Raw genomic sequence first — 18,882 nt, 5'->3', positions numbered from 1 at the left:
ATTTTGAGTAGCTAATAGCCTTACTTAGTTGCCAAGGCTGAGCTCAAACTCACAATCCTCTTGCCTCAGTCTCCCAAGTTGCTATGATTACAGCCATGGGCCACCACACCTTGCCCCAGGCTGGTCTTGAACTCACAAGTTCAAGCAATTCTATAGCCTTAAGTAGCTGGGACTACACCCAGTCCCACTTTCTTTGAACTGATATAAAATTAACCACATTAAGGTGTACCAATTGAATGACATATAGTACATTCATAGTGTTGTGTGACTCTCACCCCTATTTAATTCCAAATATCACTTGAGAAGTAAACCCTGTGTGTACCAAACATTCATACCCTCCTTCCCCTATTTTAGCTTTCTTCTTTTTTTGTCTTGATATATAGTCTAACCAAGCCAGTCTGTTCTCTCTTGCTGCTTACAGCAAGCCTCAGATGTTCTTTGAAGCCTTATCCGATCTAGTTTTAAATGTCAGAATTCTTGGTGATGCCTAACCAAAGATCCTTTATACAAAAAAATTAAAGTTATAAAGCATGTTTATATTAAAGGTAGGCCACCTTTTAAAGCAAACATAATCTATCAAATAAAGTATGTCATACTCTTTGCACAATATTCATTGAATGCCTCTAATTTATATACCTTCTGTTAGACCTAAGTATTTTTGGTGAAATATTTATAGTCTCTAGGTCTAGGGTATGTTTGAGGTGTTTATAAAAGGATACAGTGATGGAGTGTCACATTCAGCATGGAGAACTCACTAGATGTACCCACTTCTCAGTATCATGGATAATTCAATGTGTATACTGCTAAGAGTCAACCCTGATGTTTTGGATGGTTACACTTTTTGTTATTAAAGAAATGATAAACTGAAAAATACATTTCTGCATCTCTACTCTGGTCTCCTACCTAATGTATTATGGTAGGGGCATTCATTTGAGTCTATATGTATCAGTGTCACTGTAAAAATGATCTTGTTAGTTATTCTATGTGAGCTCTTACCGTGACAAAAAGCACTAGTATAGACCAATATACTATTACTGAGAGTACAAAAAGAAAAAAACCAACCATTGAAATAACTAAGAAAGAATGGGATAGATTTTATAAAAATCAAGACTTAAAAGTCAAGTTTTCTATAAATTAAAGCTTATATCTTCATTTTGATTATGATGTACTTACCGGCTGATCATTTCCTCCATTCTAGATACTGTGCTATATACATACTATATCTTTTCAAAAACTCAAGGTAGTAATGTTAACCTCAAGTTAAAAATAAGGATTCAAGACCCAGAGGAGCTAAGTAATTTACATAAGACTGAGTGGGGAATATGGTTGTTCTCTTGGTGCCCAGGGAGGCCCATCCACCTTCTGTGTGGGTTATTTAGTAGGCTATTTACATAGCCCATTGTTATTTCTCAGTCTTAGCCGCTCATCTTGACATTGCAGTTTTTGAGAAACTCTTTTTAGAAGAACTTTGGAGATCTACACAAACCTCAAATCCTCAAACCATTTAGATGCTCTAGAAAATCAACATTTTACAAGAACAGTATTTAATTAACTCCTTTAAATATATGAGGGAACTGAAAGAGAGAGAGAGAGAGAGAGAGAGAGGCTTTTGCTCAAGGAATTCTGTAGTAGTTGTAAAGAACTGGATTCCAGAAACACTTAACAAAGAAAATTTTACAAATACAGAGCATGCCAGTGTTTCTTATCTTCTCTTTTAAGGAAATGTAGGCTGTGTCTTAGGTTAGGGACATAAATGCTAATGAATGCTTTTCCCCGCTTTTATTGTATAAATTTTCTCTACAGGCTACTTATAAAGTTGCTTTTTTAGCTTTACAGCCTCCTGGGATACTCACTATAGAGAATTCCAAGCCCAAATTAAATGGGCCTCATTCTTTCTAAAACTGCATTTTTTTATTGTGTAGTATTTAGGACCCAGGAAAGTACTGCACTTAATTCTTAGTTCTACAGTTTTCAAAAATGTATCAGCCTTCTCATGTGTTCCCTCTTCCCACTAGTGAACCCATTTAAGAATTCTTAATATGATCCATTATTTTTATAAGATTTGAAAGCTGTGCTTATCACTTTATTTTACAATAAATAAGAGGCACAATTTTTTGAATTTTACAGATAAGTAAATTAAAATACCAAGTGAGACTGGTTACCTTCTCTAACTACTTATTTCCTGGGAATAAATACAGACATTCAAGGACAAATTGTACAGTAGTGCTAAAATTGTAGTTTTAGCCACACATTATTAACGTTTTTCCTCAATACTGAATGACATTTTGTCAGTGCCTTTATTTAATAGTTCTTGTAGCATGTCTTGATATTATTATAACCTTGATTTTTCATTCTTTAAATTTTATTTCAAAATTTTAACATAAATTGTAGCATAGCATTAACTTTGTTTTGGTTTTTTTGTTTGTTTGGTTGGTTGGTTGGTTGGGTTTTGGTACTAAGGATTGGACCCAGGGCTATTTTTCAGATTTTTTTGTTTGGTTGGTTGGTTTTTGGTACTGGGGATTGAACCCAGGGCTGCTTTACCACTGAGCTAAATCCCCAGCCCTTTTTTATTTTAAGATATCTCACTAAGTTGCTGAGGCAGACCTCAAACTTGTGATTCTCCTACCTCAGCATCTGAGTTGCTGGATTACAGGTGTGCACCACTATGCCCCGCTAGTTTTTTAAAATGTGCTTTTAAACCTAATTTTCCATGTGATGAAGATACCAAGTTTGTGTCTCTCTTAAGGGAGCAAATTCATGTGACCTATTACACTAAGTGCCCATCTCAATGAAATGATATAAAAGTACCTAGTATACTCCTGGCACATAACAGGTTTATTAATATTTATTTCTGTCCCTCATAAATGCTTATTTTTGTTGTTTCCTTTCTTGTTTTGCTTCATTGGCTGTTATCTTCCCAGACTTATGTGATATATATTTTAAGTTTTTTTGTTTGTGTCATATTGGGGATTAAACTCGGGGAATCTCTACCACTGAACTACATCTCTAGTCATTTTTTGTTTTTATTTTGAGATAGGCTATCACTAAATTGCCAGGGTGGCCTTGAACTTGCAGTCCACCTGCCTAGCCTTCTGAGTCACTGGGATTATAGGCATGTACCACTGCACTTGGTTATTGTTTTTGAGATGGAATCTCGCTTTGTTGCCCAAACTGGTCTTGAATCCGTGAACCGACATGATCCTCCTGTCTTAGCTTCCTCAGTAGCTGGGACAACCACTATCCCAGTTATATTTTAGAATGTACCATGTTATTAGAAGAACCTGCTATGTACCCATTAAAAGAAATGAAGCTCCCATTTTTATATTCCCTTACTCACTCTGAAAATACTGAAAACAAGAAAGCATTAGGGGAACAATTATTTCCTATTCATTTGCAGTTTGATTTTTTTTTTTTTTCTACTCTAGTATGTTAATTAAATATGTTGTTTTCCGTGTGCAGATCCTTTGCAAGCAAAGAAAGTCAGAAAGGTGCCTCCTGGTCTGCCTTCTTCTGTGAGTACCTACTTTTCTGACTTGATAGTAAATAGACTGGTTTCAAGTGTCCAGTGTTTGCTTGTTATAAGGGTACATTTGATTGGTGCAGTGGACATAGTTTACATAGTAACTATTCAGTACCCAACAGTCATTGATTGAGATAAACCCACATTTAGTGTTAGGCTTTTAGATTTCTCAGCAGTGATTTGTAGTTTACTCATATGTTCTTACTTCATGTTCTTGTCATTTGAATTCCTCTCTTGGGAAGAGGACTAGACCAGTGGCTGTCAAAGAAGATCTCCTGTACAGGTCTTTTGATGTTTAATTAGTCATTATGTTGCTGAACAGGAGGACAGACAGAGATTAATAGCTGAGAATCTTAGAAATTTACATTTGTAATAATCCCAATGGAGCTGAAGACATTAAGATTCGGAGGACATGTTCAGCTCAGCTTGCCTCAGTAGGACTGAGGTTATTAATATGCATAAATCACCAAGTCAGATGTTCATTGTGAAGCCCTTGTGGATTTTAAAGCCTTCATTAAGCCTTTCCTAACTTCAGCCTAGCATCAGGAAAGCTTTCAAGCAACTAGTTTGTTGATCCCTCTTTGCTCTAAAATGTATCCTCTGAGAATAAAGGGCTTTGATGAAGGAGGTTGGAAAGGTTTGGTGGAACAATCATTAATGACTGTGATAGTCTAATACTGTTGGGGGGGGTTACGCTATTTTAATATACTTTATTATTTAAAGGAGTAAAAGTATTTGTAAATGAACCTACATCATAAACTACCTACAATTTAAAAATCTCTGGTTCAGGAAGGATTTATTTTTCCCTCTCCCTTTGCTTAGAACAAATGGGGAGTGAGGCTGTTGGATTGAGGCCCTGATGCCTTATAGGGTACATCTCTTTGTTGTGTAAATGGATGTTGGGCTTTTATTTGGCAGTACTTAACACATGGGCGCAGGTGCTGGCGGATGAGTCACAGCTCATCGAAGTATAGACTGAAAGGAATATCCGGCTTGGCAAGTAGTAATCTAGAAGTAGCAGCATGGGTCTGAGCTTTTTATTTTTTATTAAAGCTAAAGTAGAGATATCATCTTTTTGGTTGTTTGCCTTCCTTTTTTCCTATGTTCTTCCCCCCACCTTCTCTTCCATGTGATACATGAAAAGTAGAATTTGAAATCCGCTTTGAAACTCAGTTCCATCTGGAACTGAGTTTTATGCAGCCTAAGGCAGCTGTGCTCTGAACCTGCAGTTTACCTGGAAGGTTGGATTGCAGCTGCAGACATTCTTAAAAGCTTTTGCTTGCATAAGCACTTGGACCCACTAGAGGCTGAATAGCTGCTTGATAAACAAAATGAACACAATGCTTCAAATCATTATTCCCAAAGACAGGAATTTTTTTTTTCAGCAACAGCTAAAAATAGTCCAGCAATTTACATTTTAACAGTTGTGTGCTATGCAAGGGTAGGTGGTTCAACAGTATAACAGATGATTTCTGTTAGATTAACAGAAATCATATTAAAACTGATAGACTGCTAAAGCAAGTAACTGTGCAATTTTCTTACAATTTATTACTATAATTATGAAAATAATTAAAGTTAAATTACATGTTAATACTATTAGAACTGCACAAATTTATAAAAAGATTAATAAATTTAAAAACATTTTATTTCTTCTGAACCTAACATTAATCTTAAGAAACAACATATCTCAGAGTTTCTTAGTTCTGTTTGTTTTGGGTATTGGAAATTGAGTGCAGGGGTGCCTACCACTGAACTACATCCCCAGCTTTTCTTTTATTTTGAGATGTGGTCTCTCTTTTTAAATTGCCAAAGGTGGCCTCAAACTTAATCTTTCTGCTTCAGCCTCTTGAGTTGCTGGGATAGCTATGCCCATTAAATCCAGCTAATTCTTTCATTTTTAAAACAGAAAGGAAAAATGGAAAGAACAGCCAGGAAAGAGACACAGGTAGTCACCAGTCTTCTGTTCATTCCTCGTTATAACAGCATTCACTACTTGAAATTATTTTTCTGTATTGTCTCAGGTATCCAGGAAAGGAAAAACCCCTGAATTCTGATGATACTTGGAAAACAATTAGGAAATAGCATAAGCCAAGTCTATATTTTTTTCCTCTCTCTTTTTTTTTTTTTTTTTTTTAAAGTATAGGTTGAAATCTCAGGGTATTAAAAGACAAAATAAAAAAAACTTTATCAACACATACTTTGAAAAATCATAGCAAAATAACTTCAAAGAACAATTATGATTATATTACTTACCTTCTTAGTATCTAAGACAAATAAGAGTTTAAATTGTGGTTTTCTTCTTGAATATTTTTATAAAAAATGTGATTTTATAAACCTTGAACATTGTGAATTGAAAAAAAAATGGTTATGAAATGAAAATCGGGGTGTATGTTTTATTTCATAGTGATTTGAATAACATACTAACTACAACTTTTGACAGTAACATTCAGGAGTCAGGTTTGCCACTCATCCAGACTTTGAGTGATACACGTAAAGTTGTATACCGAGGGCTCTGGTAGAAGGGTAGAGAGAACTGTCAATGCTGTGGGAAGTTCTAGTGACTTCTGAAAGAGCTGACAGTTAAGCTGTTCCTGGGAATACAGTAGTAATTCATCTGTTAGAGAAGGGGAAGATGGACCTGACAAGTATAGGCAGAGGTGTAAAAAAACAAACATGTTCAGGGCATATCTAGAAGTACAGCATTACTAAATTCTGTACTAGATGCAACTTTTATGTTTTCCCACCCCAGTGGAGAATGAGAAAGACATAAAATCAGTCTAGATATCAGAAGAGAGAAGCTGTCATAGCTTGGCTGTCCTGGCCAATATCTATAGAAGGTATTTCTGGAAGTTTGTAAGCATAGGTGGTACTTTGACTTTGACAGGGTTTTTCTTCCCAAACCTTACCTCTCACTTCTCTAATCCCAAATCTAGTTTTTGTTCTCTATGTCTACACCAGCTGTTACTGTTTCTAAAATCTATTATTAGATTATTGCTAAGATACAAGGTTTAAGAGAATTATCCTCTCCCCCTCCCCAGTACTGGCGATTGAAACCAGGGGTACTCTACCACTAAACTACATCCTCAATCCTTTTACTTTTTTATTTTGAGATGGTCTTACTCAGTTGCTCATGCTGACCTCAAACTTGTGATCCTTCTGCCTCGGTCTCCCAAATTGCCAGGTTTGCAGGCACATGCCACTATGCCCAGCATTGGAAGAGAATTGTAAACCACTGGGCAGTGGTTGAGGGCAGTTTTATGTCCTCCCTAATAATTTGTAAATAAAAAAAAAAATGAAGAAGAAGAAAGTATTTGCCACATATTTGTTAGCATCCTTTATGGACCTAATTTTAGTTAGAGGTTCAGGACGTTCAAGTGTGAGGAATCATGTTAACCATTATTGTAACATCTAATCTTTGCCATACAACTCTGTAATTTACCCTATTTACACATGAGGAAATTAAAACTCAAGAGATGTAAGTAACAAAATCACATATAGAGCCGGGCAGTTGTGGTGCACACCTGTAATCGCAGTAGCTTGGAGGCTGAGGCAGGAGGATCACGGATTTCAAGCAGTCTCAGCAATGGTGAGATACTAAGCTGCTCAGTAAGACTCTCTCTCTAAATAAAATACAAAATAGGACTGGAGATGTGGCTCAGTGGTCGAACGCCCCGGAGTTCAATCCTCAATACCCCTGCCCCCCCAAAAAAATCACACATAGGGCAAGGTTGCAATTAGTTTAAGATTCAAGATCATTTCCTTTTTGAGTGTGAAAATATTTTACCTATATATTTATATATATTTTAAGGACCTATATATATTTCAAGGACCCATCATCTGAAAGGAAGATGTAGTAGTAGAAAAGCACAGACTTCCCAGTCATTCAGATAATGTTTTATCTTATTTTTATTTTATAACTTTGGAGGGAATTGCTTTTGATTCTGTGAACCTGGGGTTTTGGGATTGTTTGTTTCTTTTTGTGGTGCTAGGAATACAATCCAGGGCCTCATATGTGCTAGGAAGTACTTTACCACTGAGCTACATTCCCTGCCCTGAAACTCAAGTTTCCATATGTGAAGAGAGAGAATACTGGGTGTCTCAGATGTTATTATCAAAGTGTCATGTGCCTAACATTTGCCTAGTGTGTCAGACATATAAGTAAATGTTCCTTCCTTAATTTATCTGGTTCCTGTATTAAAACTTCATATTTCATTTTCAACATACTTTGTTGAAAAGCAAGGAAACGTTTGAAAACAAAAGAAAGGATAAATATAGTGGAAGAAAAAATGATGTTACTTATATATGTAATGTACATGCCTGTCACACAGTGAGTACATACTAAATTGTAGTTGCTATTTTTATTCAGAAAGCATTCATTTGCAGAAAAGGAACCTACAGAAAGAACATATTCTGCTTCCTAGAATTTATTCTACTTTTGTTTTCTGAACTCTTGTGAGTGTATTGTGTTTTTTTTTTTTTTCCTTTATTTTTTATCATTGATTGAATATCTTTATGGCCCTCTGAGGCATTTCAGAAGGAGAGAACTTTCTCTGTCTGTTCTTTATTCCTTATTTCTTAACTTGGTGTTTGTATTTCCAAACATAGATAATTTTCTTTTATATGCTGCAGAAGATACAGACTCCAAAGTAAGAAAGAAGCAAGATTTTATCATAAACATCTTTTCCAGAAAGTAAACACTTAGAAAATTCCAGAATGCCTTCCTAGTTCCAAGTACCTAAAGTTGTGTTCTTGTTCCATAGCATTTGAAAGTGTCTTTTCAACATGCAATCTTAACTTCATCAAAACAGCATGTTACTAGTTTTGAATACTACTGGGTTGCAGTTCTATGCCAGCCTGATGACAAAATTGTTTCTTAATCAAATGTCACGCCATCTTTTGTCCTGTGTTTTAAATTGTACACATATATCTTCCCACAAAAACTGCTGTTATTATTTCTAGGTTAATCTTGCAAAATGTATTTTACCATCCCATCCCATCAAGAAAAGCCTTTTTCCATCTCCCCAAGGAATTTCATTGTTTCTGAGCTGAATCAAAACAGAGTCAACTCCACTATTTCTTGCTTTGAGCAAAACAGGTACAGAGTTCTGTGGCCTTATAATTGGTAATTCTAGCCAGAATTTAATGCCTTACTCACCCAAAAATTTAATGAGATTTCATTTAGTTAGTAATGGCTTTTTTCTTTTTCTATTTATTTATTTATTTATTTATTCCTTTCTTTCCTTTCTTTCTTTTTCCCCTTTCTTTTGTGTTACTCTGGATTGAATTTGGGGCCTTGCTTTTGGGCCCTCTAGGCAAGCATTCTATCAAGAACCTGCTTTTTAAAATTTAATATGGATTTTGAGTCAGTATTAAAGTTGAAAATTTAGGGACACCTCTTGAGATAATTGGAGAGATTGTGAGGTGTTCCTAAACCACAAAGACCATTAGGCCATGTCTAATAATCTAGCATTTTCATGTACATACCAAATAGAATAAGAATATTAAATAGAAAAAGTCAGAATACTAAATCCTGAGGATATTTAAAATACAGTGTTTTGTTGTTGTATTTCACTGGACAGAGATGGCAAGTAGAACTTTCTGAGGCAATATAGAAAACTCTTATTTCAAAAACTGCTAGCTGTCTGACTCAGTAAGGAAAAACTTCATGTGTTAAAACAGTATAGAGATAGTTGCCTCTAATTTATCAAGGTAGGCAAGACATATTAGTATTATATGGAAATTACTAGGAAACCAGGATAATAAAGCATTTATAGTTATCCAACGTCTTTAAGACTAACAAGAAATCCAGCAATTCTGGAATAAATAGTATCTACATATAGTATCAGCTTTAGCTGAACCTCATGAGTGAACCCTCCAGTTCTGGAACTTGAGTTGAAATAGGCATTTGCTGATTAGTTTCTTTGGCAAACAAGCATAGAGGTACACAGCAACTGTACATCCTGGAGAGTTTGCTATTTCTATTTCTTTTTTGGTACTGGAAATCGAACCCAGGGTCGCTTAACCACAGAGCCACATCCCCAGCTCTTTCTAATATTTTTTTTTAAGAGACAAGTTCTTGCTAAGTTGCTGAGGGTAGCTTTGAACTCCATATCCCCCTGCCTCAGCCTCCCAAGCCGCTGGGATTACAGGTGTGCACCACCACCTGGCAGAGTTTGCTATTTCTGTTAGATAAGCTCTTTGAAGGCTACTATGATACAAGATTTCCAAAGTGGTCAGTTCATTCTCCGACTTTACAGGTTAGACTAGGAAAAAAATCTTAATATGTAAAGGGGACAGTTCTGTAATGATTCCAGGCTTATATTCAGTTTGGTCATTGAATGAAAGATCTTCTTTATACATAAATAAGAAATAGTCACTGTTTATGCTGACAGTAACCACTGTTGAGAATAGTGTCAGAATTGTATCAGTATAAATAATATGCTTTTAATCCATACTTCTAAGATGTTCATTTTTGTGGAGAACCAGTAATGTCTTTGAACTGATTTCAAATCAAAAAGCAAAAGGAAAAGTAATCAGTAAATAAATTCTATGGGTTCACTTATTTGTACTGATTAGTTGCACAGCTGTGTATTTGTTATTTTCTGACTTCTCCATACTTTCTTAAAGAAGAATGTGACTCAGTTTCATTCAGAGAATGCTTTTAAGGTTTACTGAACTTCTTAAACTGCTTGTATTTCAGATTGAGATATTATAAGCTAAATGTAGAAAAAGTCATATGGGTGGGGTATATGTACACAAGTTGTCTGGTTTTTAAGGATGTATAGTTGAATTCTATAAATACATGTAAATTTAAGACCACTATCAGGGTGTTCAGCATCAGTAGAACTATGAAGGGGTTTGTTTGTTTTAATTTCTACCTAGTATAATTGATGATTGTTTTTTGAGTATAGAAAAGAAAGAATATATTAATTCAAAATTGTATAACACTGGGCATGTTTAGAGTTCTGAATTTCGTTCTAAGTTAGGGGAGGTGGTTATATCTAAGTAACTGACATGGTACTTGCCATTACGGACACTTCCTTTATTTAACTACTAATACTTATTTATCTTATTGCAAGGTTGTAATATATGCCATATAGGTACATTCATAAACTTTTTTTTTTTTTTTTTTTTTTTTTTTTTTTTTTTTTGGTACCAGGATTTGAACCCAGATGTACCTAACCACTGAACAATATCCCAGGCCTTTTTCTATTTTTTATTTTGAGACAGTCTTGCTAAGTTGCTTAGGGCTTTGCTAAGTTGCTGAGACTGGCTTTAAACTCACAATCTTCCTGCCTCAGCCTCCTGAGCTGCTGGGATTGTACAAGTGCACTACCACTCCTGTCTCATAGTTAAACTTTTAAGCATTTTAAAAATACTTCTAGTTCCAAGATAATTTCTAATTTCTGCCCTGTTTATATTGATTGAATTAATTTCAAACAAAAAGTATTGACCAAAGTTTTTCTTTTTATTAGCTTTAGATATTTTAATTAATTTTTTATTAGCTATGGATATATTAATACACAACCCAGTATAGTTCTAGTATGCTAACATTTTATTATTTTTCATGAATGAATAGGTTCTGGAAATTGTTTTCTGTTGAATTTGCTAGAATATTCCTATCTCTTTGTGATAGTCTATATTCATATTCTTCCTTAGTGTGCTAGGCTAGGTGTCAGCAAACTAAAAGACTTACGTACTAAATAAATACGCTCAGTTTTGTGGTTCAGGTGGTCTCTACCATGACTACTAAATGTTGCTATTACCGCACAATTTACACATTAATGAATGCGCATGACTGTGTTCCAATAAAGCTTTATTTTGTTTATTTATTTATTTATTTAGTACTGGGAATTGAACCCAGGGACACTTTGCCACTAAGCTACATCCCCAGTTTTGTTTCGTTTTGAGACAGGGTCTCACTAAGTTGCTGAGGCTGGACTCAAACTTGTGATCCTCCTGCCCTCAGCCTCCTGAGTCACTGGGATTATAGGCATGCACTACTGCACCTGGCCAAAACTTTATTTTTAAAAATAGGTATTAGGTCAGATTTGGACCCCCAAACCGTAATTTTCCAATCTGCATTAGATTCAAAAGAATACAAGTTTACGCCCTTTGTGTTAAGGCCCTGGGCACCAGGCCAGTGTTTATTGGTCTGACAGATGCCTTCCAAGATCTTTACTTACCACCTTCTGAAATGTTACTGATTAGAATAGTGATAAAACTTCAAGTGTATAAAGTGGGTGCTATTATGTCATAATTTCTCTAGGATGTCAGTGTTATATTAGATAATAATATGTAGGACATTAAAAGTAGACCCAGAAATAGTTATATTAATAAATTATTTGAAACAATTGAGTATAACATATTTAAATAAACTCACTTTGATATAATCTGCCCTACTATAATTTTTTAAATTAAACTCAGATATATGTGTGCCCAGTCAACATCTTTATCCTAGTCTCTCTCATAAATAAAACTTAAAACTGAAGGTAGTTGCTAGCAGCTTGACAGTCTTTTGCAACCCAAGCATGGTGCCTGAAAAGATTCTTTTGAATCATGTATTATGTTTCTGATCTAAACATAAATGATTCATATAAAAACTAAGAGAATCTTCTGTTCCTTGAAATTCATTTTTTCCATGCTAACTCTGTAAATTGAAGTACATTTTATGTAGTTCCTATTTAGTTCCCTTTTTAGCTTTTGTGATAGCTAGTATTAATAACAAATGAGCAAAATCAAGTTTCATTATTTGTACTTGATAATTTTCTACTTAACATTATTTGAAACAAAAGCCATCAGTGTTGGGCTGGGATTGTAACTCAGTGGTAGAGTACTTGCCTAGCATGTGTGAGGCACATTCTCAGCACCACATATAAATAAAATAAAGGACCATTGAAAACTAAAAAAAAAAATTTTTAAAGCCATCAGTGTCTTCCAACATCACCACAATATTTAAAAATGACCCCGCCAAAAAAAGGACTGGGGGGTCAGGGTAGTAATCCCTCAATGGTATAACATGTTCTGTGTTCGATTCCCCAGCACCAAAAGAGGGTAGGAGAGCAAGGGAAAGGGGAGCAAAATGGAAAAGGAAAAGGAAAACTTTCCAAGTTGGCTCCATCTTGTAGATTTCTGATGAGGAAAATAAGAATCCCTTCTGTTAAAATCAATAAATATATACTAGGTATTTGTTGTAAACGAAGAACTCTTTTTAGGCATTAGGGATTTAAAAATGAATAAAACATGGACCCTGTCTTCAGGATGCTTATGATCCAAAGGTAGCTTTTATCTTTGGAATTTTTAATTTTTTGCATTGAGCAAATGTTCTCCTCCAGGCACATAATATAATATTCAGGGAATACTTTTTTAATTAAGGGGATAAAAATAAAGACTGCAATACTAATATTTTATGTATCTAAAATACGGAACATCATCTTCTAATGACTTCCTGTTCTAAATTGTACTTTTCAGTTTCCTTCTCTGGTTAGAAACTGATTTATTTGTCCCATTTTCCCCCTCGGTTATACAGACAATTCCTAGTCATACAAAAAATGCAACAAAAATATATATGTATATATGAGTATACTTATTTTAAAAGAAGAAAAGGAAGGAAGGGAAGAAAGGGAGAGAAAGAAGCAGAGAGAGGGAGAGAAAGGAGGAGAAAATAGAGAAAAGAAAAGAAAGAAGGGAGGGATAGAGGGAAAATTGTAGGAAATTCATCCATCAGCACTAACTCTTCATTATCCTAGGATGGCCTAGTAAAAAATACAGGGCCATGGTCCTTATGTGACAGAAAAGTATGGAAACCAAAAATATAGGGGAAAAAGTTACAGTTTTCATTGACATTAAAGTATAACAGTGCTGGGTGCAATAGCACACACCTGTAATCCCAGTGGCTTGGGAAACTAAGGCAGGAGGAGTACAAATTCAAAGCCAGCCTCAGCAATTTAGCAAGATCCTGTCTCAAATTTAAAATTTTTAAAAGCACAAAGGTAGGTATTGGGAATGTGGCTCAGTGATAGGGCACCCCTGGGTTCAATCCCTGGTATACCCACCCCAAATTATAACATGTAACAGTGATAATGTTCCCATACTGAATTTTTCATACTAAAATTATCTTCAAGAATCAACCACTTTTCACCATCTTTGTCACTAAATTTTTCATACTAAATTTATCTTCAAGAATCATAACCACTTTTCACTATCTTTGTCACTATCATCTTTTTCCAAGCCACCTTTATACCTTACTTAAATTGTTAACAGCTTCCCAGCTGGTCTCCCAGTTTTCCTTCAGTCATTTTTTTTTTTTTTAAACACAGTAAGATCCTTTTAAAATCTGTCAGATCATATCTTCCAGTAGCTTTCCTTATCATTGTAAACCCAAAATCCTTAAAATGACTTACAGATCTGTCCCCTGCTACCTCTCAGACCTCATCTTCCACCAGTCTAGCCCTTCCTCACTCCACTTCAGTCGCCCTTAGCCCTTACTGCTCCTCAAAGATAGCAAGCACACAGTCCAGCCTCAGGGCCTCTGCATTTATTTGCTCTTGTATCTGTTGGAATGCACTTCCCTTGGTATCTCCATGACTAGTTTTCTCTTTGATCATATATGTCTTTATCATGGAGATCTTTGTAAAATTGTAATATGCCCTGTAACCCCCCCTCCCTTCCCTGTTATATTTTTCTCTTTGGTACTTAATATCACCTGATATGTCCTAATTTGTTTATTCTTTATCTTTCTCACTCAGAAGCAACTTGATAAACCACAGACTTACTTATGTTGTTTATTGATGTAATCTGTAGCACCAAGATGCATAATAGATGCTCAGTAACTGTTGAATAAATGAACAAATTCAAATGATTAGTACTAGAGTCATAGCTCTTTTTTATTCCAGGCATGCTCAGTTGACTGAGAAGGTATAAACCATATACTGAATAATCTGAATTATCTTCAGGAAAACGATAACTGTAGGTTACTGTTTTAACCCTTGTATTATAAAACATGCTTAAACCTTGTAAGAACTGTTTAGTGGCAAAGATCACTGAAGTTATTCCTATTTACATGAAGGACTGTTCCTCGGGTACATTAGAGCTAAAAAGATATTCATGTGATTTCTAATATGAGGTCTTAGCTTTAGAAAATTGTGTTCTTATAGTCATATGATCTTTATTCCAATTTTAACAATAGCAACAGTTTAATTCCTTTTACTCTGTTAGTCATTTTTGTCTGACTCTCTCCCCTTTATTCTCCTGCATCCTATATATTTTCCAGGCTCCCTTAGTTCATTATAGACACCTTTGTTTATAATCCACATCACAGTCTCTTTTACTGCTCTACTAAATTCTCCAGCCAAAAGGTACAAAGAAGCAAGTCATTGGCGCAGCGTCTTTAATAAATGACAGTGCAGAAGCCCAAACTCCCTTATTTAGTTGGGCTCCTTTATTTATATTGACTTTATAACATTTTGTTGCCTACAAAAAATTATAACACAGCCATCTCTGTAGGGGCTTGCATCCCTGTTTGAAGGACTTAGCCACAAAAATTGATCTTCCAGATGATGGCATTTTAAATATAAAATGTCTGACCCTCACATCAAATTGTACATTAAGTAGATGTCCTTATAAAAATACAAATTAAGGTGGGTATAGACTCTGAGTATCCATCTATCTCAGTGGGTCACAGCTCTTAATCTTAAAAATAGTAACATAACAAGATTTAAAATATTTCAGAAAACCTAATGAATTGTGTAGTTTACTAAAATAAAAATGACCCATGCTAACTATAAAATCATATTTCTTTCACTGTGGTAAAATAGCTAGAAAATCTTCAGCATAATTTAATATCTGCATTTTGCAAAAGTAATTCAGTAGCCTACCCTCAGTTCTTGTGAGAGTGAGAACTCCTAAGAGTCAGAGTTGAAACCTGGATCCCTGTCTACTGACTCCTAATCCAGTAATCTTTTTGCATTACACCATCTAACTCTGGAACCTAAATAACCTATCTTATCTGCTCTACTGAATCTGCATGTGATACAGATACACAGAACAAGTAGTTTAACAGATTTCTTCCAAAGTTTTTATTTTCCCCCCAGGACTGGGCATTGAACCCAGGACTTGCACAAGCTCTACCATTGAGCTACACCCCAGACCATTTAGTTTAGTTTTGTTTGCTTTTGTTTTTGAGACAAAGTCTCACTAAGTTGAGGCTGCCTTCTTAACTTTTCCATCTTCCTGCCTCAACTTCCTGAGTATCTGGAATTATAGACCTGTGCCACCATGCCTGGCTTCTTCCAAATTTTGTGTCTGTTTCCCAGTCTGTCTAGTAAGAAAGAGACCCTTGTCATGGTTAGTACTGGTGATAATATTTAATATTAGTCAAATAGTATTTGTTTTGCTTTTTCCATGTTGAAAAGGTATTTGCACCATTTCCATCTCCTCCTGTTTATCATACTCTTCTCAGATGCATTTTCAAAATGAAATATTATGTGGCTTTTGTTGAGAGTCATCACCAGAATTTAGAAGTAAGAAATCGTTCTTTTAAGATGGACCTTTCATAAATTTGAACTCTACATGATTTCTTCCAATAAGTATGGCAAAATTAGCTTGCTTTGTTACTAGATCATTACAAATGTGAAGCAGGAAATTTTGGAAGATTCTCAATATTTAATTATTCAGCAGGAAAAAGTATTAAAAATTACCACCACTAGTGAGAATTTTTACTGAAACAAAAATACAGATAATGAACCAGAAATAACTTAATATTTAAGTTATTTATTGCTTTGGATTGTGGAATCTTGAAACAAAACTGAGCTAGGAGGCAGATGTTACTTCTGGACTCTAAAAATAAGTTTAAAATGAAATAGAATATCTTAGTGCTATTTCATTTCTCATAAATGAGAAGAATCTGGCATTTTACAGCTGAGAAGGAGAAGAATTGAGCCGACCGAAATAGTACACAACAACAGAAAAAAGGATGACACTTTTTTCAAAAGAGCTAACTCAACCCAAGACCATTTTCACAAAAATTACTTACCTTTATAGATGATTTAAAATAGCTTTGTTTGCCTACATTTTTTGTTGCTGTTGTTAGATTCAGAAGTGCTGGTTTATTGAGTTTAAAAATCTGCAAGTTCTTCGTGTGTGTGTGTGTGTGTGTGTAGGTGTGTTGTACTCCCCCCCCCCCAGTAGGAGTCCTGTGATTATAGAGCCATCTGCAGGAAAATTATCAAGTTGCAACATAGTTAATGATTCTCTTACAGTGTTATTTCAAGAGGTAAATGAGAAGTGACAAACTGCAATTCATATGGGGAAAGAAATGGCCAGCTAAGAAATACAAGACTTATTAGGGCAGAGGGAAACCCCCCCCTTCACTAAAGACAAATAAATTAATTAATTAAAATTGAAAAAAATTGCTTTGTCATGGGGTTTATGATCAAAAGAAAAATGATTTACTTTAGATTTTACATATTCTTAGTAATGGTAATTTGATCTCATTGTAGTGCTTTTTAGGACCTTTGCATGATTTGTCAGATGTGTTAATGTCAAAGGAATACTATTTACCTACATTAGAGAGTTATTTGCTTTCTTCTCCAGGAGATATAACTGCTTTCAAACATCTTTATTATAGTAATATGATTGTCAAAGGAAGAATTAAACAAGTGTTCTTTTGCCCTAAAATTGCAGGTTATATAGCTGATTGTTTCCATTGGTGTTTTCTTTTTTGTTAATCATTAAACATTTCTAAAACTCAAGTTAGACTTGAGATATTTGTAAAGAAACGATACACAATTGGATGTTCTATGTCTGAGACAGATACTGATTGTGAATTTTATCATGTGTCTTTGCTCTGCTTTGAGAAATAATTTTGAAGTCATTTTTGTTTTGTTGGTGAACTGGGGATGGAACAGAAGGCCTTAGGCATACTAAGCATCCATTCCACCACTGAGCTATACCGCCCAGCCCTGGGGAATGTATTTTTATGTGTATGTTAATATTCCTCATTCCCACCCAACTTCCAAATAATTTGTACCAAGTACTTAGGCTGATTTTTAACACCTACTTTAAGTCTGATATTGGGAAATATTTAGGCATTTGTAACTAAAGGTTAACTGAAACAGTTTTTTTTTGTTTGTTTTTTTGAAGAAGTCATCTAAGTAAGGGTCAGAAAATCAAGTCTTTGATTTATTGTGGGGAGAGTCCTGGGGATTGAACCACTAAGCCACATCCCCAGCCCTATTTTTTACTTCATTTAGAGAGACAGTCTCACTGAGTTACTTAGCGTCTTGCTTTTGCTGAGGCTGGCTTTGAACTCGAGATCCTCCACTGGGATCCTCCATAGACGGGCACCACCACGCCCCGCAAGTCTTTGGTTTTTAAGTAGAAAGACAGTAACTGGAAGACGTCTTACTGATGGAATGATTGTGGAATTAGAAACACTATATGATTTCAGGTCAGTAGCAGTTATTATCTTTAATAAGCATTGAATATAAGTGACTTGGTTTGCGAGGGATTCCCCTTGAGTTTTGTATTCTTTGTTATAAAAGTAAATTTTCTAAAATATGAAAATATATATCAGACCAGCTTCTTCAACGCTTAGGAATGATTTTATTTACAAAGTAGTGTATACTGGAACATTCTGTAATACTGTGTTCAGATATAAAGCCTACAAGTTTGGTATCTGATTGGGTGTTTGATTTAGTTGACAATGCTAACTAAAAATCTGCCCATTTAGGAGCTAGGAAGAGTAGGCATTGGGGAAGAATGGTCTTTTGCTTTGTATACAGATCCTATCACTATCCTTTTTCATTTGTCCTCACCCCTACCACCCTTGCCACCAGTAATTTATTATTAACTGAGTTTCATCCTTCAGGGAAATAGAGAGTTCATTTGTGGAATTAATCAAATGTGAACTTTGACTTCATGTATTACTCTGAAAGTATGTTTTCCAGGAATTGGTTCACTTAGAAATAATGTTGAAACTTTCATGAGGAATCCTGAGTAGATCTTAGATTTACTTTTCTCAGCCATATCACCTGACTTTTGGTAACAGTGTGAAAAGTTGCTTGCTTGTTTTAGAAGACTCTACAATAAGTTTAACTATTAACAGGACTTAATAAATTAGTTAATTCAGTATATGTAATTCAATTCAATTATTTTTTTTCCTTTTGGTACTGGGAATTGAACCCAGGACCTCACACAGGCTAGACAAGCACTCCATGGCTAAGTTGCCCAGAATGGCCTCAAATTTGCCATCCTCCTTCCTCAGCCTTCTGAGTAGCTGAGATTATGGGCATGTGCCACCATACCTGCCTCAATTAAAATTTTCTCTGGAAAACTGTTTAGAGTTTTATGTCACTTGA

General features: G+C 35.1%; 1 protein-coding gene across 13 annotated transcripts in view; it reads left to right on the top strand.

The window, feature by feature from the left end:
• Tcf12 (transcription factor 12) overlaps positions 1-18,882 on the top strand; it is a 355,814-nt gene that overhangs the window by 274,819 nt on the left and 62,113 nt on the right. For all 13 annotated transcript variants that reach the window (XM_047539600.1, XM_047539603.1, XM_047539606.1 and 10 more), the window contains one exon: positions 3,463-3,515. In XM_047539600.1, the coding sequence (XP_047395556.1) occupies positions 3,463-3,515 (53 nt within the window). The remainder of the gene's footprint in view (positions 1-3,462; positions 3,516-18,882) is intronic.

This window comes from Sciurus carolinensis, chromosome 2 (assembly GCF_902686445.1).
Source record: "Sciurus carolinensis chromosome 2, mSciCar1.2, whole genome shotgun sequence".
NCBI lineage: Eukaryota > Metazoa > Chordata > Mammalia > Rodentia > Sciuridae > Sciurus > Sciurus carolinensis.
This window is presented reverse-complemented; position numbering and strand designations above follow the sequence as displayed.